The sequence below is a fragment of the Sinohyriopsis cumingii genome, chromosome 16, assembly GCF_028554795.1.
Source record: "Sinohyriopsis cumingii isolate HCF-2022 chromosome 16, ASM2855479v2, whole genome shotgun sequence".
NCBI lineage: Eukaryota > Metazoa > Mollusca > Bivalvia > Unionida > Unionidae > Sinohyriopsis > Sinohyriopsis cumingii.
The window spans coordinates 77,903,145-77,927,084 of record NC_142976.1 but is presented as its reverse complement, the minus strand read 5'-3'; the positions used below and the strand labels follow the sequence as shown (position 1 = coordinate 77,927,084).

Below are 23,940 nucleotides of genomic sequence, written 5' to 3'. Positions count from 1 at the left end.
TGTCATTATCAGATTATTCTTATTCGATCTTCTGCCATTTTTAGACTGGTCTATGCAGATAGGGTTCTGCCTTTTTTAGACTGGTCTATGCAGATAGGGTTCTGCCTTTTATAGACTGGTCTATGCAGATTATGCATTTTGAACCAAATTATTCAAGCTACTATCAGCCAACATACAGAAGAAAAAGGTGACAGCTTGTTAGATTTATTTTTATCTGCTAAAACAACAACTTGTTAAAAAAACAACTTTTACGAAAGGTTGGTAAGGGTTATTGGTCAATCCATTCATATATTTTCTAGAAAATTCAGGATAAACTGAATTATAGTGAGGTGGGATGAACCATCAGCATAAAGCTTGATTAAACATTTTTATTGCATATTGACTTTAGAGTAACATATGAATTGCAAAGTTAACCACATGGTAATGCTTACATAAGAGCTGTGTATGATGGCACTTATTCAATTTGTCTTGCTGAAAGCAAAAAACCTAAGTCACTCGTATGGATGAACTCGATACACAAATAAACAAAAGGATGAACAGATGCCTAAGGTAAACATATCATGAGGTCTCTGACCATGGCACATTCTGCCTCCCATGCTGATTTTAATAACAGTAACATTGATAAAGCAACAAAAAATACAGACCTTAACAACAAATGGTATTGATTTAACTCATCTGGAAAAGCAAATAACATTATACAAGAAATAAAATACAACAAAGACCTCATTCACCCCGATTTTTACATACTGCAAGTACACAGAACAATGATTTAAGGCAGTACCCATCAAGCTACAGCGAATACAAATTAAAAAGATATCTGGTTGTGACATTAGCATCATGAAAGTTCTCATAACATACTGTATAATAAATTAAATGAACATTGGAACTATGTGCATCCATTATTGCTAATTCCTTCAAAATGGAATGGTTAATCGTAAGAGATATTTTGATGACAATGGCACTATAACGATGATCTGACAAGTATATAAATCTGGTTTAGAGTCATCTGCATACAATGATACCTTATAATCTAATGAACTGCATAACCAGACCCAAATGTGTCTGTAATTTTTTGAGCATCTCGGTTCAGAATTTGCACCGCAGACTCTACTCAACAATTGTTGTTGTGTTCAGATTAATTTGAGAAGAATATTTTATTTAAGTTATTCACTGGAATTACAAAGTGCTCATTGACATGTGGACTAAATTGCTATTTTGGGTGTATTGTGAGTTCATTCAAGAACATGGTCATATATCAAGACCATTAGCACATCAGCATATTCAATACTGAAATTCATTCAGCGCACTTGACACTTTGTATGTGTGATAGAACTTTTTGAAATATTTGGGATTTAATTTACAATACAGTACGTTTCTTTTAAATGTTCATTTTGTATTCTAGGGAATAAAGTATTTGTTGAATTTTGCTAAACTTGTTGGTTTAATTTTTCTGTTACATAATTTAAGACCATACAGCTAAATATCAAACTAATGCATTTTAAACATATTATCATGGTGAAACAATTTGGGAATTATTTTATTTAGTGTTGTGTGATGCAATAATGACAGATCAATGTAGCACTGAGCTAATATAGGTCACATATGTCCAAGTGTGTATATTTGGACAAGGAGAGATTCAAAAACAATTAGTCTGGTTTCCTGTTTCATGTGCTCACCTGCTACACACGACTACTTTGTGTATTGAAGTGCATAGCAAGTGAGCATACAAAGAAGCAAATCAGACTAATAAACTATCAGTCTTACTAGACTGAACAAATATACCATTTTCTTTTAGGGAACAGTCAGGATAATATGTGATAAAAATATTTGTTATTGAATGTCCTATATAAAATACTAGGAGAACAAATCATCAAAGAAGACCTAATAACATATTTGACCTAAATGAAGGTAATATTGAACCAATATTTCTGTATTTGTGAATAAAATGCTTAGCTGCAAAAGAGATGTCCTGACTGCCTTTGAAAATTGAATGACTGTACCCTGGTGATGATGTTCACTGTTGTGTTATCAGTGGTACATGTATGGAGCTAGTTTTAGGCTACATGCTAAAATAGCTCAAAGTAATGGAACCAATTCCAAAGCAAACTTCATTTTCTGTGTCGGAATTATGCATGTGTATTTTGCTTCATTTTGGTACTTTGTTGGGCTTTACTAATGACTTGCTCAATATTATTGGAAGTTTTAGCATCTGCAGAAAGATGCAAGAACAAGAATCACAGCTTGCACTTATTCAATTCAGGCCCTGGATCATGGAACTCACTCATTATCAGTACTGACTTGCGACTTCATTATCTTAGGCACCTGTGAATTGTTCAACATGATCAGTAAGCAAATATGTATTGTTCTTCATCAGATACATGTACATGGTAATGTAAAGTGTAGTAACTGAGATGACATGACCTGTTACTAATGAGTAAATGAAAAGATTATGGTTAAGAATGTTTTTAAATACCTTTAGTTCTTTGTGTTTTGACTCCATCATCTCTGGCTACAGGTGGCCAGGCTCTCAAGACTGGTTCTCCCTCTGCTGTTGTCTTGCTTGTGTCAGGTGTAAGGTCTGTCTCAGGGCTCTCATCTGGTTCTACAATATATTTAAATACCCTTCTAGATTAGTGTGAGATTGAGAAAAAGTAAAAGAAGACACACAAATATACCAACAAAAGTTTCGATTGATACAGTGATAGTGTAAACTGATGGCTTGTTGTTGTTGTTGTGGGGTTTAACGCCATTTTTCAGCACACGATAGGCTATACATGGCAGCCAGTATTAATGGTGGAGGAAGAACCCGGGAAAACACCGGAAAGAACCACCGACCCACGAGAAGCTACTGGCAAGCTTTCTCACATATCAACATTGGCTGAATCCTAGACTCGAACCGCTGCAGACAGAGGTGAGATGGCAGAGATCCGTAACGAAGAGCGCTTTAGACCACTCGGGGCCCCTCTAAACTGATGGCAAGAGACAGACAGACAGATACACTGAAAATACAAGCATATACTATTCAAACAGATACACTGATGGGCTACAAAACTGGTAGTTTCATAATGATTGTGCTTTGTGGTTTTCTGGGTTTAAGACCATTTTATTTTATCCCATGACAGGTTATACATGGCAGCGAGTAAATTTTTGGTGTAGGAAGAATTTGTGAGAAAAACCGAAGATAGCTACTGGCTAACTTTCTCACAGACACATGGCCAGGCCAAACCTCAAACCCATGCGGACAGAGCTGAAACATAAGTGGTCGGTCAAGGTGAGCACCTTAGACAACTCATCCACCCAAAGCCATAATCATGACAGTTTCAAAGCTGCAACATCAAAAACATTTCATGATGAAACAGATTATGGGTTCCAGAAATTATCTTTGATGATGATCAAAACCACTACAAATTATTTAATACAGAATAACTTAGGAGACAGAGGCACAAATCCGTACTTTATCCTCCAGGTTTCAGAAGCTAGAGTACAGCTGAGCTCTACCACCATTGCCCATTTTCTGATACAGTGCAAGTATACGTTTACCTTGGTATGGTCAGCAACACTAAGTACAGATGGGAAAGTTGAAAAAGCTGAGATTTATACTAAAGCAGTTATTCATCCAGAAGATATATCATAAACAAATTTAATAAATGGAAATTAATTAACCTGAACATCAGCCCTGCTATAACTGATTAAAATGAATACAATTTTGACACTGTGAAAGAAAGAGAATGAGTGGGAGGGAGAAAGGGGGAGGAGCAGATGCATTCAATAATCACAGACAAGGATGAGAAAATATAACTACTTTAGTATCTTTTCATACAAAACTGTATGTTCAACTTTTAGAATCCATAAATAAAATCACAAATGGCAATTTAAAAAAAGTGAAGACAAAGAATTGTAGCATGTGGTATGGCCTTAAAAAAATATGGGTCACCATATTTACACTTGATCAACTGCATCAAAAAATGTTTAAAATATTCATAGCTGGATTAATTGGAGAGCTTCTGTACATAGGCAGACCAGTAAGATAAAAGTAACTTGAAATCAATACAAAAATAAAAAACTTAACATCAAATTATCACAAGCTCAATTATTATAAATAATACCAATGTACTTTAAATTAATTCCACCGAGTCATGAGCAAACAATACATGCTTCCATCATTCCTTTGTAAGCACATCATCATCATTTCAGCGCATGTTCCACTTTCATTCTACTCAAGTCTATAAATTTCCTTCACATTTTCAATTGCAACGTGGTTCTGTACCAGTGTTAGATATGTTCTATGCTTCAGTAACAACCTATAATCCTACATGACCAATATAATTCTAATTTTTTTTTACAACACGTCAAAATCAGTGATCAAGTTCCGAGTTTCATCTTGTAAACATGTACATTTCTGACATCTTACAATGTATACTAGTTGTATGTGACATGAATATGTTTTTAAAGGTAGTCTAGAGTGTCAGCAGCCAATATTTTGCATCAAAAGATCAGATGATCAGTATAGTGGATCACATTATGACCATTATTTTGACATAAACAGGAGATGGGAAGCACCTGAAAATTTCACCTGCCCATAATACCAATGAACAGGATGTTATGATGATGTGCACTGTTCTTTAGATAATAATAATAATAATAATAATAATAAAAATAATAATAATAATAATAAAGGCTTTATTTTGAGAAGGTAACTCAATTAGTTACATAACTAATCTACCTTGAGGCCTTCTATCTGTTATGTACAATATATACAGTATATACAACATCATGTGAAGAATCTGGCTTGACACTAAATATTCAAATTATCAAGCCTGGAACAGAAGCACAGGCATCTGTGAAAACACAAACATATATAAAACAAAATATCATCCTGCATTGAAAAATTCAACTATGAAAATGATGCAAAAGTACAGAAAAGCAGGTGGTATTTTTTTTACTAGAACTGTTCAATTTTCTAAAGATTTCATCCATTTAAGACAATGATGGGAAAATTTCCCCAGAATTGGGACTGGACTTGTCAGGCACCCTCTGCAACCTACAGACTCATGCACAGTAGGGGAACTAACTCCGTTTGTTGAGTGTTGGATTGTAATCCATGGGTTGTGGTTTAGATTTCCATAAAGGCAAGACTGGGTTAAATGTCCTTTCTGTATTAGTCACTTAGTTCCCTTTCCTTGGCATGACAAGGCCAAGAACATACCCAAAGTGCTGTTCAAACCATCCAACCAACCAAATGGTATTGTGCCATTCTGGTATACATTAGAGGTGAGAATAAATTGTCCTGTTTGCTCTGGAGTGCTAAAATCCTGTAAAGTCTGGCACTTAACCCTTTACCTCATAGAGCATAGTGACAAAGTGCAGCACGCTATAAATAGAACACCTGTTACCTAGCAGACCGCATCCGCATAGGCATGCCTGTGAATTGTTAAGCAATGTAGTGGTGTTACGTTTAACAGCAGTTTTAACCATTTTACGTTTAAGGTAGACATCTATTATATATGGAAAAATTGAAGAGTAAAGTCCGATTGTTATAGCTGTGTAATTATTTTTCACAGAAGAATATTTAATGTGCTTTAAAATCGAGAGAGAACTCATTCACCGTCATGTCAGTGAGGCCACGTGACCGACCGTAGCTGCCATTTCTCATACTCGAAATTTACACGTTTTTCGTCTGCGTCTACATCACTAAGTCATCTGAATTTGATAATCAATAAAAACTAATTGCTGCTTACATAAATATCATAGCCTTTACCAAAGTTATTGAATCTTTCGTGGTTGAGATTCTACTTGTGAAAACTTCGTAAGTACTGAATGAAATCCTGCCTGTGAACTGTTAAGCAATTTAGTGTATGTTATGTTTAACAACAATTTTAACCATTTTACATTTTTGGTACACATATATTATATGTGGACAAATTTAAGAGTAATGTCCGATTGTTATAGCTGCATAATTATTTTCCACAGAAGAATTTTTTATGTGCTTCAAAATCTTGAGAGAACTTGTTCATCGTCATGTCAGTGAGGCCGCGTGACCAACCGTAGCTGCCATTTCCAGTACTCGAAATTTACAAGGTTTTCGTGTGCGTCTATATCACTAAGTCATTTGAATTTGATAATTTATAAAAACTAATTGCTGCCTACATTAATATCAGAGCCTTTACCTAATTTATTGAATCGTTCGTGGTTGTTATTCTAATCGTGAAAACTTCGTACGTACTTAATGAAATCCACGGCTGCCATTTTGGAGAGTGGAGATTACGACCCAGTTACTTTAAATAGCAGATATCGACCAGTGCATGAATAGCGACCACGTGATCTGACGTAATTGTCATTCGCAGATATGAATGTAGTATGTAATAGGGGGGTTTTCCCCGAAGGTGGTGCTACGAAAACTATCTCAAAATGGCTGATGTTTACAGCAGGCGTCAAAAGGCGCTTCTATGCGAATCTTGCAGAGGCGTCAAAAGGCGCTTCCATACGAATGGAGTAGAGGCGTCCAAAGACGCTTGTATGAGGTAAAGGGTTAACAGAGTCATTTTCACTGTTTATTATGTGGAACTGGATACCATATTGGTCAATGTATAATGCCCATCCAACTGTTAACAACTTTGACCCATATTTGCCTTTTCATGTTTCTGCAGATAGGAGTTTGTGTTGTTCACTTGAAATCCTATTTAAAATGAACAGTGTGAACAATGATCTGCTTGTGTATTGTGCAACTGAAGATCTGGGTCTATGCTGTGTGCATCTGGCTGTGAGTTATACATGGTAGATAGGGTATCTAGCTGTGATATCCACTTCTAGAGTTGTGATGCTGTTAAGGATCCTGTGGAAAGGAGTAAAGTTTCAAACAATTAGTATTTCATTTTCATTTACACTTAACATTTGTGAAACTATTACCTCTGTGAACTTGTTTTACTTCTATGGTTTGTATGACTGGTGCAGGTACAACCCACAATTCCTCCTCAGTTATTATATCTTCATCATTAACATTATGACGCTGCAGCAAGTCTTCAACAGTATCATCTGTGCCACCCTTTATAATGTTATGTAACTCTGAAAGGAAACTCCTACAAAATATGAAAAGAATAAATTTTAAATTAAAGATGATCACAAATAAAATGATAGAATACTATCTTTTATGTCTGCAGAGGTCACCAGTCCACAAAGACCAGTTTTACCTATTCCAATGGGTGGCTGCTATTGATAAGGCTGACCTGACTGAATGATAAAATATTGATCAACAAAGGTCACCTAGGCTGTACCAACATCTTCATTGATCAATATTTCAATGTTATGAAATAAATACCAATTAAATATTTAAGTCTTGTTAAGTGACATTTGTATTTCAGTTTTAAAAAAATCTAGTTTCAGTGTAATCATAAATGTGATATGCCTTCTTGTATTCAAATGTGAAAAGTGTCAATCAACTGTAAATGTGTCAATCAACTGTAAAAGTGTCAATCACCTGTAAATGTGATGCCTGCAAGCATTTCCATGAGAACCTAATTAGCTGCAGGCTGAGTCTGTATCTGCACCTTGCCGACAGGTTTGTTGCATTGTTACAATCAATAAAAAGTAAACCTGCTTCGTATTCTCAAGTTAATTAAGTCATTTGTATCAAATCAAGTAAATGGGGCAGAATACAAGAAGTTTATTGGCATACAAATCTTAGCTGCAAAAGAACTAGCAGTCATGGTTATGTGTAGGTCAACTCATTTCACCATTTTAAATATTATGTAAATAACATAATTCAAGAACCTTAACAGTTTTTATCATGCTTTGTTTGTAATTCCATGATGTCGTGTTTATCAAAATCTTGTTTACATATATGTCCTTATGAGCTAACAATACTGTGAAGCATGAAGAGCTTTTATAGATTATGAGCTGTACTAAGTCAGCATTATTATTATTATTATTATTATCTGACATTAACCAGTGGTTTATCCTACTCATTCATGAATGTGATGAAGGTTAGCAAAGAAACTAAGCAAAAGACATACTCATTTCATGAAAAGCTTACCGTCAGAGATAGGGCACATTATGCTGAAGAAAGAGTTTGTAACAAAACACATTTTTTTAAACTTGGAACTCAGAAGTTTTAAAAAGTTTAATGCAGAAGTAATTCTACCTTGAATTTGTTTGTAGTTTTCATTTCTGTCCTATTTTATGATTATTATCAGTCTGTAATGCTTGCTAATGGAATGGAGAACAAGATTATAGTGGATTTATATACTGTTTATACTGCAAAAGATATAAAATGGAGTTTTCAAACACTGCTCATTCTTGTTGGACTGGAGCATACAAATTACTTAATTAAACGAAATGCAAGGGAAAATAATGCCTAAAATTAAAAAAAAAAAAACACAAAGATAAAGTCAGCAAAATCTGTATATTGTGGGCTGTGGATGGAATAAAATAAGTGAGCAGTGTGCAGACAGTTATAAAGGAAGATACTTAATCTTCATCAAACATCTAATTTGACAGAATGGTAATATTTACAGTTGTACATAAATGTTATAATCCTTAAACTAGTAATTTTAATTCATCAACAGATTCAATAGTTTCTTACATGTGTGAGTTAACATAATCATAAGATATCCAAGTTCAGCATAAAATTCTGTCATAACCTTTGACCTTCAACTTGATCTTATGGATAAATGATCAATGAAATCAATGTCAAGATAATGAAAATATGGTATCAGTTCCATGTATTGGTTAAATCTATATTATTCAGATGTATCCATAAGCTGAGTCTGGTTAATATCAATTCATACCTGACTGTTATCATGCTCACAAGCCAGTACAGTTAAAAACCGGGGTCAAGACCTCTGAATTTAAACTCAATGTCAGAGTATTGACTACCAACTTGTTTATTCAAATACAACCTTCCCCCCAACAAAGTTTGATCAAAATTCATTTCTCTACATGTACATGTCACTGTGGTCATCTGCCTAGTGGAGTACAAAAATGGAACCAATGATTTCTGACTTGACGCCAAGGTTCATTTTTGATTTTTAAACTGTTATGAAAGTGCACAGATTCTGGTGGTCATATCTGCATAATATCCATTCAGAACCATTTCATATGACAAAAAGTGTTTTAGAGAAGGCACCATGTTCATGCCATCATTTATTCAATTCATTTATTTATAGTGATAACAAGATTTTTGAGACAACCACTATGTTCTCACGTTGGAGGTTTAGTGTTTTAGCTTCATGTTTTGCATATACGCTTGTGGCAATTGGTTGCCCTAAATGTTGGCTTGTCTTGACTGCACAAGTTTTTGGATGGATTTTTCTTCCTTTTAGACGATACATTTTTTAGTTAAATCCTTCCAGACATTAACAGGTATTGTATATGTGTGCTTTCCATATATTTTATGTCTTGTTATTATATATTTAAAATCTGTACATGTGTAAATTGGTATATTAAGTGTATATTGCCCAGCTGTTTTTCTAACCAGTATATTTTAAACACTGCATGTAAGTGCTGATTATATTCTATTCATGTAAATTGATTTCTCTGCATTGACTTTTTTTCACAAAAATTGTAAATTGTGGAGTAAGGATTATCTTATGTGTATTGGCCAGCCACTTCATGCATATTTTAACACTGCATGTAATGGCAGAGAGTAAAATATATTAATTTTCCTGTACTGATTTTTAAAATATAAATGTGAGAGGGGAATATAGTTTTAGCACAGAAATGTTACAGCTAGAATAAAAAATAAAACAATTAAACAAATCTATCATTGTATGCATGTCTGATTGTTCAAGGAAACTGTTTTATTACAGTGTTTACAGTTGGTAAAATAACTGCCACAAGCTAGTCCTTCTTACTACATAACGCAATTCTGACTCCATATATATATATATATATATATATATATATATATATATATATATATATATATATATATATAATCATTTGTGGAACTTAAGTAATTTTGCTTAGCATGTAAAGTTATACTCAAGTGATCACAAACTAGTCCTGACAATTTGGTGTAATTTGTAATTTTTAGATGTTGTGCTTACATTGCAAGTGTGACAAATAGATGGACAGCACAAAAAGAATATGCCTACCAGAGGTGGAGCTGGATACCATATAAATAAAATACACCTTACAATAACAAAAAAATCCCAAGGACTCAAAATCATTCATTAAAGCAAAAGAGTGATCTTATTTTATTTTAGGATCAGATTCAAGAAAATGTCACTTACCTAAGAGCTGCACTGCATTCTGAGTTTCCCGCACTAAACACTCGTGCTAGTTCCCTATTGATCTCTGGAATGGACTCGATATGATCCTTGTGAACATAAAATACAGGTGGCTTTATGATGCACTTCTCCTGTCGGATCTCAACAACTTTTGGATGGTTCCGCAATGAATACACCACATCTAATTTGCCCACCTGCAAAATTACCATTACAAAATTCACATGATACACTTGTTCAACATGATCATAATGAAATATGTATCATATACTTGTCTTGCTAACTCTTCCCTACTAATGACCTTCAATAGCTGTCATCTGGACAAGGAATCAAATTAGTTACATTGTTCCTTGCTTTGACCTTCAACTTCAGGTAGTGGGCATGGAAATTTTATGTGACACACTGTCTAGTTATGATACATACTTACATACTTATGAAAGGTTTCATTAAAATATCTTCAGTGGTTAAAAGTTATAATCTTAAAAATGATAAATCACAGATCTCAATTCTCTATTGTCATGACCTTGACCTTCAGGTCCAAGGAAGTGGCTTTGGTATATACGGGTAACACACTGACAAGATAAAAATGAAAATGGCAAAGTAATATTTAAATATCATCCATGATTCAAAGGTTATACTCTGGACAGGGATACAAGGCACAATATTATATTTTCCCTTGGCATGACATGACCTTGAGTAACGGGCATGGCTATAGTATACAATATACCATCTAGACATGATATATACTTGGGAAAAGTACATTTAATGAAAATTTCTCCAACTGTTATAAATGTTATGGTTGGATAAGCAAATATTAATATTGATAGATGGACACAAAATGCTACAACACAGTATGCTCAACTTAAGACAGGCATTGAAAACTGAGAATGACCTATCTCAATGACCATTTGATTCTATTGCAAATCTAAATGTAACACAATTTTGCATCCTGTGACCTTGACCTTAAATGTCCTGTTTGCAGATTCAATAAAGAGCTTCCCTTCCTCAAATGTAATGCAATTATGAATTTAAAGAAAAAAAATGGCCATAGAAAATGTTTTGAAAGTACATATATTAAGTGGAGTACTACTAATATGAGTTTAGCTCTTGTGACCATCACCTTTAAACAATGGGCTTGAGAATCACAGGGACATACCTTTGCTCAAGTGTATGTTACCTATGTAGTTTGATGAAAATTGTCTCAAGAAAACTTGACACATTGAGTGGAAACCAACACAAGAATTCCTCAAAGGGATTGGTGATCTAGTGATTGAAAAGAATTTCCAAGAATCCAAGCGAAAATTGTTTATACTGTCTTTTAATTCCTTTTAACTGACAAATATTGAAACAATCTCTGATATTTGAGAAACTCCAAGTTACCAGATCTGGTATAAAAGTCTTTTAAAAAAATACATGTCAGAGTTAACACTTATTTATGTTATCATGCTCACAGCTGAAAAACCTGAGTCAAGACCTCTGACTTAACTTATTATCCCTGCATGCCACAACTGTGCTCATGAGGTAAGTACACTTGTTCCATAGTCTGCAGTGTCAACATACACAAAAGTGGGTTGTTGTTGTTGTAGGGTTTCATGCCAGTTTTCAGCACAAGATAGGCCATACATGGCGGCCAGTATAAATGGTGGAGGAAGAACCCAGGAAAACCCCAGAAACAACCACTGACCCACAAGAAGCTTCTGGCAAGCTTTCTCACATACCCACATTGGCCAAACCTGAGACTTGAACCTACGCAGGCAGAGGTAAGATGGCAATGATCCATAATGGTGAGTGCTTTAAACTACTCAGCCACTTGGGGCCCCTACACAAAAGTGGGTGGTATTACAGAAAAGGGGAAGGATGTAGCTCTAAAATAATACCAAGCATCACAGACTTTCTACTCACTTAAAAAAAAAAAAAGCTGGAGAAAGATACTTTTTGTGAACAGATTTTTCAAGGCCAAAAATTACCAGTTCCGTAATAATTTGTATGTGGATCTTACACTACCTGTCACTAGATCTAAAGAAGACAGGTACAAACTGCACAAGGACAGGTGAACCTTTGTATTAAGTAAGGTAACATTGAGATATGAAGGAAAAGGGGCCAGAAGACAAAAATTGTGGGTCTAACAAGCCCAAAATATATTTTAAAAATTTAAAATTGTCCAATTTTTACTAATCTGCTTGTGTGTGGGCAAAATAGCCACTGAAAGACATCTTTCATACATCTAAGCATCTGGCAAAACAAAAATCTTGCTGATACAGATGTGTTTGGATGCAGTTTGAAGTAATTACAATGTTTCCTACCTGGATTTCTGGTGATAATCTAAACAGACTCAAGAGAAAATGATTTAAAACCAATGCTAGAATGCTATCAATTTATTCACTGCAATGTAACTAATATTACAAAGTCTGGGAAGTAACTGTGCTAATATGTTGGATAAGTGCAAGTAATGAGCTAGGACTAAATTCAATAAGGTCTGGTTGTCAAAACCTAGTCCAAAACAATCAACCCCACAAATCTGTGTTGATACTTATTGGCAATGTTGTGGGTCTGATGTCATCTGTTCATTAAAATATGCAATTTCGCTGCATGCAAATCATTCTGGAACAAACCTGTATATACTTTAGACACATACTGGTAATTGGTAACAGCCATATCAAGCACGAAATTCAAAATGGCCACAGGACAGATGGCTGTGCTATTCCTGGTGGATTTACAAGTCACCAAACATATGATTTGCTCAGGAAATATAATCTACATGTCACCAAAAGAACACTTCAGCCGATGGTAGCTGCACATCCACGACAAATACCGGTAAATATATAAAATATACACCAATGTGTGCAGCAAAATTTGGATGCAGATAATTGCAGCTTTTAATAAATAGGTGATATCAGCCCCTCACCCAAACATCAATATCATCACAGTGGAAGGGCTGATTTATAGGCCTAGTCAAAACTCTTCACAAAAGTGCAGATATATTGATGGTCAGATCTGTGCCATTTTCATTTACTAGAACCAATTAAATATTGCGAGAAGCATATTAGGGAAAGTCCCTAGTCAATGCCAAAATAAAGGCAATAAAAGTTGTGATAACAATATTTTCAAGATGGCCCAGGTGATACCATATTTAAGGTCAGATGAACACCATTATCATTCAGATCAACCTAAATATTACTACGGCAGTGTTCACTTCAAATTCCTGAAAGTAAGTAAGACCAAATGTTAAGGAGATGTAGCCATTATAAAGATTTTCTGAATGGCAATCAAGGCAGCCATTTTGTAGATTAGGTCAGCATATTTGTAATATATGGGAATAAAGATATAATGCAAGAAAGAAGTTTTATTTCATAAATGTTTAAAAAGTAGAAGTATCTATTACAACATTTTTCAACACTTGGGAGGTCACAATGGTAGCATTGTCATTTATAACAAAGTACATGTAGTGAAAAGTGTTTTCATGATAAACCCCATGTTGATAAAACCTTCACTTCAAGAGGAATATTAGTGACAACAAGGTTTTAAGATGTCCACACTGATCAGTGCAATTGATATTTAGGATCAACTAGACAACATAAAAAGTCTTTCAGTTAAAACTCCATGCCAATGTGACTATCTCCTCAGGAGTAGCATTAACAAAATTTTCAAGATGGTCACCATAGCAGCCATAAAGGATGTCCAAAGGGTATCATTTTTATCTAGGACCAACTAAACATCATAAGACTTTCAATAAAAGCCCCAATTTAATCTGATCATCCATTCAGGAAAAGTGTGAAAACAATACATTCAAATTGGCTACCATATCAGACATGCTAAATATCAGACTGTCACCTTTTTCCATTTAAGACCAGAATGACATCATACAAAGTCTTTAAAGTGAAAACTCCACCAGGCTGTTATAAAGATTTTCAAGATGGATATCATGGTGGCCACATTTGTAAGACCAACATCATGTTTATTTATAGACATGATGCTAGACATGATAAGAAATATTCAGGTGAAAATCCCAAGTCAATATGGCTTTCTGTTCAGGAGGATATTTATTAATAAGGTTTTCAAGATGGATGCCATTGTGGCCATATTAGTTATTAGATCAGCACTGTTTGGGGCCAACTAGATATCATCATTTTTTTAAATATGGAAACATTAACTCAATCTTATCATTCTTTCATCAGAAGTAGTAATAACAAGATTTTCCATATGGTTACCTTGGTAGCCATTTGGATGTCTAAGTGGCACCATTTTAATTAGGACCAATTAGACATCATAAAACATATTCTACTGAAAACCTCATATTGATAAGATTTTAAAATGGTTGCCCTACTGGATTGCTGAGTGGCACCATATTCATTAAAGACCAACTAAATCCTGGGATGAATGTGAATAAAATTTCATGACAGTCCTTGAAGTAGATTAGGTGGTAACACAGATGATAGGCAATGGGCCATAACAGATTAAAGGCAATGGGCCACAACAGATGATAGGTAATGGACCACAACATATTAAAGGCAATGGGCCATGACAGATGATAGGCAATGGGTCAAAACAGATTAAAGGCAACAGGCTATGATATAAGCTCCTCTGATTTATGACCAGTAAAGTGGACTCAGAGCTCTCCCATCCCATATGTAGGCTATCTCTGAAACACGATAACAATTTTGCCAAGGACACTTGACTTATCATGCACAAAAATCCTTTTTCATTCCAGCGATTTCGATTTTGGACATAACAGCCCCAAAACATATCTTCTGCCTCTAACCATCTGTATGGGACATATTAGGTTTTTGTGAATGATGCAGAGATGGATGAATGTATGGGTGGCTATGGGCAACACAATATGCATCTACCACATTTGTGGCATGGCAAAAACATAAATTAATTTACCTTGAAAAACTTGGAACTTTTCAAGACCTCTTTAATTCTGTCATGACTTTGAAAGACCTCAGAATATCTGCTGGCCAGGTAACGTTGTAATGTAGAAATTACTTTATGAATATACAGCTGCAATTGAGGGCATTCCTGGAAAAACTCTGTTGTGTCCTCCATCTCCACACATTCACTCAGCTTCTTCACACCGCATATCTCTAGAAATAGCTGGACCATCTCTTTATTTTGTTGATCTGTAACAAGTTGATAATAAAGAATTTCTGGATGTGAAATAAGTGTGCCACAAATGTCACATGATACATCCCTCTCCAGACCTTTTAGCAACTTATGATCTTGATCTCTGAGCAAGGAACTTGACTATCATATTATAAGGTATGGACCTGGGTAAAGTTTCATCAAAATATCTGTAGGGGTTAAAAAGATACTACTTGGATAAGGGAAACAAGTCAATAGCTTACATTATCTCCTGCTGTGACCTTGGCCTTGTGAATTGAGAGTATAACTGAATACGTGGTAAACTGTAAAGCTATGATATATCACGTTTTAATTTTATTAAAATATCTTCATTGGTTTTAAATTTATATCTGCATATGGATAGAGGTCACTGATTTATATTTTCCCTTGACTGATCTTGACCTTGGGACAACCAAAAATTACAAAGTTATGGGCCAGATAAGCAATTCTTAATGGATGGGTGGATAATGCATAACATTATCTGCCTGACTCAATGCATCTCCACTCATTCACTCAGCTTATTTACACTACCTATTTCAGTAACAGATGGATCATCTCTTTATTGTGTCAATCTGTGAGAAATTAACAAGTGTTCTGTGGAAGATGTGTCTCACATGTTTTTAACATTATGACATCTTTCTGCTTACACAGAAACTCAAGACTGGAACCAGGCCCGGCCCTAGGATGTGCAGGGCCCAAGGCAGCAAAAGTGATAAGCGGGGCCCCAAGCAAAAAATTACATTGCGGAGTTGATATCCTGAAAGCCTGGGCCCAAGGCGTTTGCCTCGTTTGCCTTGCCCTAGGACTGGGCCTGACTGGAACTGTTAGCATATATAACTGGGAACAAATATAAGATATAATAATATTAATATATGATCAGAACTGTATTTCTTAAGATTTCATCCATTTGAGACATCAATTATGAAAAGAAGAAAAAGTAGGAGCCTGCCTTATGTCAATGGGAATGTTGCTCCATATCTGTGGACCAGTATATTGAAAACTTCTTTTAAATAATTCCTTCTTTGGCCTTGGTATAATGTAATTTGTACTTCTAACGGACCTTAAATTTGTAGTACCATCAGCATCTCTTTGGCCTTGGTATAATGTAATTTGTACTTCTAATGGACCTTAAATTTGTAGTACCATCAGCATCTCTTTGGCCTTGGTATAATGTAATTTGTACTTCTAATGGACCTTAAATTTGTAGTACCATCAGCATCTCTTTGGCCTTGGTATAATGTAATTTGTACTTCTAATGGACCTTAAATTTGTAGTACCATCAGCATCTCTTTGGCCTTGGTATAATGTAATTTGTACTTCTAATGGACCTTAAATCCTGGAAACTCAATACACTGGTCTAGAATTAAACGGCATGCCCTCTATTGGAGATTTAAAAGTGTTGTTATGTTTGAATTACAGGTATTACCCCAAATTACATTACAATAGTCCAGATATGACTGAATATAACTTTTATAAAAGATGACCCTATACTGAAGAGGAATGTATGTTTTCATTTTATTCAGTAGCCAAAGATAAGAATTGACCTTTTTTGAAACATGTTTAACGTGAACAGAACAATTATGATTGTTAATGACGAAAACACCAAGATTTTTATCATGAGATTTCTTATTAAGACTCAAATGGTCAAAAAGAACCTGGAGTTTGGCACTATCCTGCCTTGCTTGTTTTTGTTGTGTTGTAACCAGGAAGGCTTTTGTTTTTTTCTCCTGTATTTATGGTCATACTTTTTTCCTTGCACCATACTTTAAGTCTGTTGAGAGCATCTTGTAAATTATTTTCAAGTACAGTTTTGGTTTTACCCATCTCAGACAGTGTAGTATCATCTGCATAGAAGTCAGTGGAGGAAATTGAAGTTCCTATTTTAAGAGGTAAGTCGTTGATAAATAGAATGAATCATGGAGGTCCAAGGATAGAACCCTGTGGTACTCCACAATTAATATTTTTACTTTGAGAAAGTTTACCATTTAAAGATACTTTCTGTACTCTATCAGTTAAGTACAAAGTAAACCAGTTTAGGGAGTTTTCATTGCATTGATAGATTTTTAGTTTTTCAAGCAAATTTCATGGTCTACAAGATCAAAAGCTTTACGAAAATCAACCATAATAGTGCCTACCATCTCTCCTTTATCTAATGCTTTCAGCCATTTACCAATCAAAGACACAAGTGCAGTTTCACATGAGTGATTCTGTTGAAAGCCAGACGTATTATCATGAATAAGCTCAAAAGTGTTCAAATAGTTAAGAAAAGAATCATTACATGTTTTGCTTGTAATCTGGATGGATAAGGAAGGATAGAGATGGGTCTATTGTTCCAGCATTTTGCAATGGTGTTACCATGGCAGTTTTCCATGTCTGTGGAAATTTATTAGACCTAATATTTTCTTTGCAAATGAAAGCTCTACTCTCTACTATTGTGGGTACGGCTACCTTTTGTAACTTTGGTCTAATCATATCAAGACTTCTAGCTTTACAATTATCTATTATTTGAATATATTTCAACACAAATTCAAGGCTCATTTCAGGAATTTCAAACTTTATATTATTTGGTATTTTTTTAGCACAAAAATTTTTGAGTTCCATATGATCTGATGAAGTTCTGTGTTTTTTAAGTTTTTCAGCAATTTGAACAAAAAGTCATTAAAAATATTTAGATGTCAGTTGGATTATCAGTATAAAATGCCCTTATGATTGAGGGATAAAATTTCATCTCTGCTCTTACATTTCCCTGCACCAAACACCTTAAAAGCTCTCCAGATAGCTTTTGGGATATTTCTACTTTCATCCAGCACTTTTTTGTAATGCACTTTTTTGGCCTGACATATCACTTTATTAACTTCATTCCTCCAAATTTTATATTCAGCTTGATTTCCTACAGATTTTAGTTGGTCTCTGCTTTAGTGCATTTAAAATTTCTGAGGAGATCCAACCTTGCTGGTGATCTGTCTTTATACTTTGTGTTTTTAAACGAGCAGGTCTGTTTACTGTTTTTATTAAAAAGATCCATCCAAGTATCTGAAACATCATCAATATCGACTGTAATCCACGTAATCTGTTTCATATCTTCCAGGAATTTAACATTATCAAAGTTTTGAAAAGATCTATAAATAATGGATTTATGGATATTTATGTTTTGTTTTATTTGCTATTGACTTTATGAAGAAGATATGTTACTCTCAAAATCTTGAACACAGCATTTTAACACTGTAACAGACAATAGAAAAGAAACATCTATGTCACACCATTTAAAAACAAAGCAAAAGCCATATTCAAACTTGTGTAGAATAACCATCTTTTGACAGTGGTGGGTTTGATCTTGTGATTTTATAGCAAAGCAATACTCAGAAGGTTGTATCGTGTTACAACAAGAAATGTATATTACCCAAGGACACTCCATGTTAGCCAAACCAATAGTAGGAATTGAACCCATACCCTTATGGTCACAAGTCCAATGCCTTAACAAATAAACTACCATAGCTTCCTTTTCTGAGAGAGGTAAAAGGTAGCCTCCTAACAGACAGGTATCTATTCTGTTATACATAGGTTCATTTCTCTACATGGATGTATTTCCTCCTCATTTTTTGGTGTTTCTTTAAATGGAAAGTTATAGGTGTTGGGGATGATAATATTAAGTACAATTTCTGTAACAAATTATTTGTTTGGTTTGGGATTTTTTCTATGTCATTGTTCAGCATTGCAAGTATGTAGATTTTCTTGGGGGGTACAACTAATTTTAGTTATGAAATACTTACCTGCTGCTATTTTGTAGCTAATCTATTTTCATGCCCAAAACTCACCATCTGTTTCATGTGAATACATCCTCCCAGAGAGTGGAGAAAAGTCAGTATGACCTTTTGCACACCACTCTGTATGTCACATGGTCATGTGCAGAAGGTAGATATTACACGTCTTCTTTTTCACAGATGATGTTTACACAAGACATCAGAGCAGGGTGGGAGGGCATTTGGCTATAGTGGCAGTTAAGTATTGGTTAATTAAAACTAGTTTACCCCCCCCCCCCCCACCAAAGAACAAAGTTTTAATAGCAGCAATTACTTATTCTGCTGCTACTGCAAAGCTGAGTTTGTCAGGTGGGTAGCTTTATTCTCTTGTCAATCTGTAGAAAGTTGATGTCTCTCTGAGCTACATGTTATGCCATAACAATAAGCTCCAGAGAGAAACAAAAACATGAGATGTGTTACTGTACTCTACCTGCAGCCCACTGTTGCAGTGATCAACCTCCATAATGGGAGGGCACAACCCATGGTTGTGGTGCCCCACCTCCCTAATGGGAGTGAGCAACCTGCTGTTGCAAAGCTCAACCTCCCTAATGGAAGTCTGCAACCTGCTGTAAACCGGAGACAGCCAGTGTCAATAGACAAGGCATGAATCTCATGTCTTCATCTTGCAGAAGCTAGAGCAAGTAGGAACACAGTTTGAGTGTTAAGTTTTGAAAGGAAGCTCCAATCAATGGTTCACACAGGGCTTAGTCAATGACCATAAAACAAAAGAAAGATTCCATCTGGGCGTAAAAGAACTGGAGACAGGTCTCTGGAGCTCAAGATACTTAATAAGATTGTCAAGGTGCAAATATTCCATGCCCTCAAAGAATTTAAGTGTGTTGGAGATGGCAGCCCAGTAACCCTTGATAGTGGATACTGAACATCTTTTGGTCTTAAAAAGGACCAAAAGGAAATCAGCACTGAAGTTACAATGGGGCAGATAGGATCAATGTGTTTCCTAATGCACCAATCACATAAGATTCTACATCTGGCATCACAGACCTTGGATGCAGAAGCTCTCCTGTCCAGAATGATACAAGTGGCAACTCAGACTGAAAACTAGTTCTGATGGAGAGGTCGCTCAAGATGAGCCAGGCATGAAAGTGTTGCAACAGGAGATATCTCCTGTGAGGTAGAGGTCAAGGTGATCATTGAACCATGATTGCTGGGGTCACAGTAGGGCAATGAGGATAATCTGAGCAGTAAAAGTTCTAACCTTTTTGCAGAACTTGTGGTAGCAGTCAGACAGGTATAAGCGAATTGGCGATCCCACTGGAAAGTGAATGCATCTACTGCCTATGCTCTCTGATCTGGGCCAGGAGAGACATAAAAGGTTAAGTTTGTTGTTGAGCTTGGTTGCAAACAGGTCCACTATGGGTCTTCCCCATAGGACGAACAGGACTCTTGTTACTGAGTGGTTAAGAGATAATTCTGTGTGGACAGAATACATTCATCTTGCTGGAATGTGGCAAACTCAGACTGTGAGTCTCTGAGACTGCCCAGATGAAGAGGTTTAAGACCTCTGTGCAAAGAGAAGGGGCGTGTGTGCCTCCTTGATGTTGTAAAAATACTATGATGGACATGTTGTCTGACGAGGCCATGACACATCAGCCCCTTATTCTGCTGATACACCCTTGCAATACTATAAATACTGCTTTAATTTCTAGGTTGTTGAATTGGAGGGACAATTCAGCCTGAGTCCAAGACCCATGGAGACTGATGCCCTCTGGCTCTAAATAAGCACCCCAAACAGAATCTGACACATCAGTGAACACATAGGAGTGTGGATTAGGTTTATGCCTGGGAAACCTCACCAGGAATCTGTCTCAATTCATCCACCAACGAAAATGGTGACAAAAATCAAATCCTAGAGGGATTAGGGTTGACAGAGAATCTCTGTGTGGTTTCCACCATGTCAGAAAGAGAAAATGTAGAGGATTCATATGGAGACATCCTAAAGGAACCAAATTGGCAGTGGTGTTCAAGGTTCCAAGTAGGGAAAGATAAAGGTGAGCAGATGTTCTCAGTATTCAGAGGCTGCTACTACTCCCATGATCCAGATGAAGACTCTGGATGCAGAAGAGATTCCAAACGGATCAACCCAGAATTAAGAAACTTTCTGGTCTAGGCAAAAATGGAGATATCTGCAGTGTGTAGGAAAAATCGGGATGTGCAAATGGGCATCCTGATGGTTGATGGAGATGGACAAATTGAATGTTCGAAAGTGTTATGGATTGAGGAGGCTGTTTCCATCTTGAAGGATTCCTACAAAACAAACTGGCTGAGTGGGGAGAGATTATGATAAAAAATTTCCTGCATTTCTTGGTGACCACGAAGTTTGGGGAGTAGGAGGGAGACTGATCGTTCAAGAAACTCGACTGCTCATTTCTGCGAAAGGGTGTGCACCTCTTCCCACAATTTTACCAGACTGAAATGGGGGAAAGAGAATGGGGGTCCTTGATAGTTAGTTTTGTTCCCAAAACTGGAGCTGATAACCCTCGCTTACAAGGAGAAGTCCCACCCATCATCAGTGATGCTTGACCAAGCTCCTGAGAAGATACCTAGGCGAGCACCTACTCAGCCAATATTTGAGTTCAGGAAGGGCATGTATGGCAGGAGAGGGGTTAATTCTGAATGGCTATGGTTAGAAAGTTTCCTCTCGGATCTGCAGCAACCTTGGCGCAATGGACCTGATGAGTGAAGAGGTGGTCTAGCTGGAGTTTAGGGATTGGACGGGTTACACCTGCTTGAAAAAAGCCAAAAATGAGTTATCCCTTTCAAACTTGATATGTAGTTATTATTCATGTCTGTGTGATCCCCTTTTAGAATGGCAATCCCTCTTATAAGACCACTTTCTTGCTTCGAAGAGGCAATCTCATAAGAGGACCAGTGCACCGACATGTGCAAAGATAAGTAATTGCTCATTCAAGTTTCTTGGTTTCCATGGGGTTCTTTGGTTTCCTTCACAGAAATCACCAGCTCATTTCAATACTGCCAAGTCCTCAGGAGTATGCTGTATATGTTGTTCAAACTCAATACTTGATCAACCTAAAGAAAACAGAGTTGAAAGAGTTTTGTTATCAGTAAAGCTACAAACCTGACTTTCCTTTCATTCTTCCATCCTTTGCATGATGTCTAGTGGTTTTCTCCTCTATCTGCAAGAAGTGTATATTTTCCTTGTTTTGGAACATTTTTTCCCATTCCAAATTGTCTGCAATCATTGGAGAATCATCAGGGCAGACCCATTCTTTGCGCTTGGAGAACAACACCTTCTGTTTAGAAAGATATTTTCCTATCTCTCCTTTCTTTGTCTTCAAAACCATTTCCGCTGTATGTGGTTCCATTCCAATTGGCATTGTGGACAAAGATCTACCAATGACATTGTAGATATTGAAAATATCTGTCAAAATCTTAGGGTCATTTGGTGAAGATACACGGGTGATCAGGGTCAGAAGTTCAGCATATTCCATGGCCTGTGGTTGATGATCAACATTCATTTCTCTATCAAAAAGCTCAAGAATGTCTGATTTGTCGATGTAATAGTGACTAACTGTTCTCTTCTTGCAAACTTCTGAATGGAATTCCTCAAGTAGAGAACGGTGTCTATCAAACAAACCTGTTGGATCTTTCATCCAAATTTCTGACTTGGACAGCATTTTTCCAGCAACAATATTTGACTGCACAGACCAATTTGCATTTCTGTCAGGAACAAAAATGACCGGATTGTCTCTAAAGAGATCTTGAACTTGTTTACGAGATAATTCTGAGTACAAACAGCTGTAGACATTTTTCATGTGCTGTAGTGATGTACAAAAAACAGCAGGCTCATCAACAGAATTTCTGGCACTCCATTCAAGTAAAAAGTTCTTGACAGTTTCTATATCAAGGGAGTTCTTTAACCTCAAGAACTGTGAAAATGAACTTTTTGGAGACAATGTAGCTTCTACATAAAGAACATTATGAGCAACTAATTTCTCAACAGGCGGTGACCTTATATATAGACAAGATGGCTGCATCATCAAAACTTCTGTAGATACCATGACTTCTCCATTTCGTTGTGGAGTCAACTTCGTTCTTCTTGCAGGCAACCAGGTTAGAGTCCGAAGAGCAATACTGATTGATGTTTCTGTCTCTTGCAGCCGACTGCCTGATGAATCACAAACTAGAGTCACAGTATAGCGGGAGTATTTGGTGTCCCATTCATGGTCAAGAAGTTCACACAAGTCCCTCATTTGCTGCTGGTAGACTGGACCATCAGGGAACTTGTTGGCCTGAATTAGTGTTGTCAATTCTTTACAGGTGTAGTCATGTATTACATATTCATTGGATTTTGGCCACATATCTTTTAATGGTGCCCAAGGTGAATCACTCTGCAATAAGAGAATACAGCATTCATTATAACCCACTCCATTAGAGCCATACAGTTGAATGCCTAATAATTAAGTACATTACACTAACATTTAATGAAATGTGATCCATGACCATACTTGCCTTATATCCAGAATTATTATAATGAAGGGCATTATAGTGAGAGAGTACTGTATTGCAGTATTTAATTTAAAAAGATTATAATATATCATCAAGTATTAATAACAAAAGGCATCTGTATCAAACAACCTAGCTTTCCTTAAAGACAATAAAACAAAATTTCTTCTAGAATTTGATAACATATCTTTAAATGACAATTATTCACTTTATTTGGATCCTCATACATGCATATTAAATTGAAAGTCATTATTCACAACCACGTAGAAATATGTATGGCAACTTACTTGTGCTAAATTATGTGGAAATTT

General features: G+C 35.9%; 1 protein-coding gene across 1 annotated transcript in view; it reads right to left on the bottom strand.

The window, feature by feature from the left end:
• The window catches only part of LOC149780853 (uncharacterized), a 137,616-nt gene that overhangs the window by 12,558 nt on the left and 101,118 nt on the right, over positions 1 to 23,940 (bottom strand). Inside the window, exons 27-31 of the mRNA XM_089937937.1 lie at positions 22,242 to 23,514; positions 15,108 to 15,343; positions 10,230 to 10,420; positions 6,907 to 7,076; positions 2,474 to 2,602 (exon numbers count right to left, since the gene is read on the bottom strand). Coding sequence (XP_089794063.1) covers positions 2,474 to 2,602; positions 6,907 to 7,076; positions 10,230 to 10,420; positions 15,108 to 15,343; positions 22,242 to 23,514 — 1,999 coding nt within the window. The remainder of the gene's footprint in view (positions 1 to 2,473; positions 2,603 to 6,906; positions 7,077 to 10,229; positions 10,421 to 15,107; positions 15,344 to 22,241; positions 23,515 to 23,940) is intronic.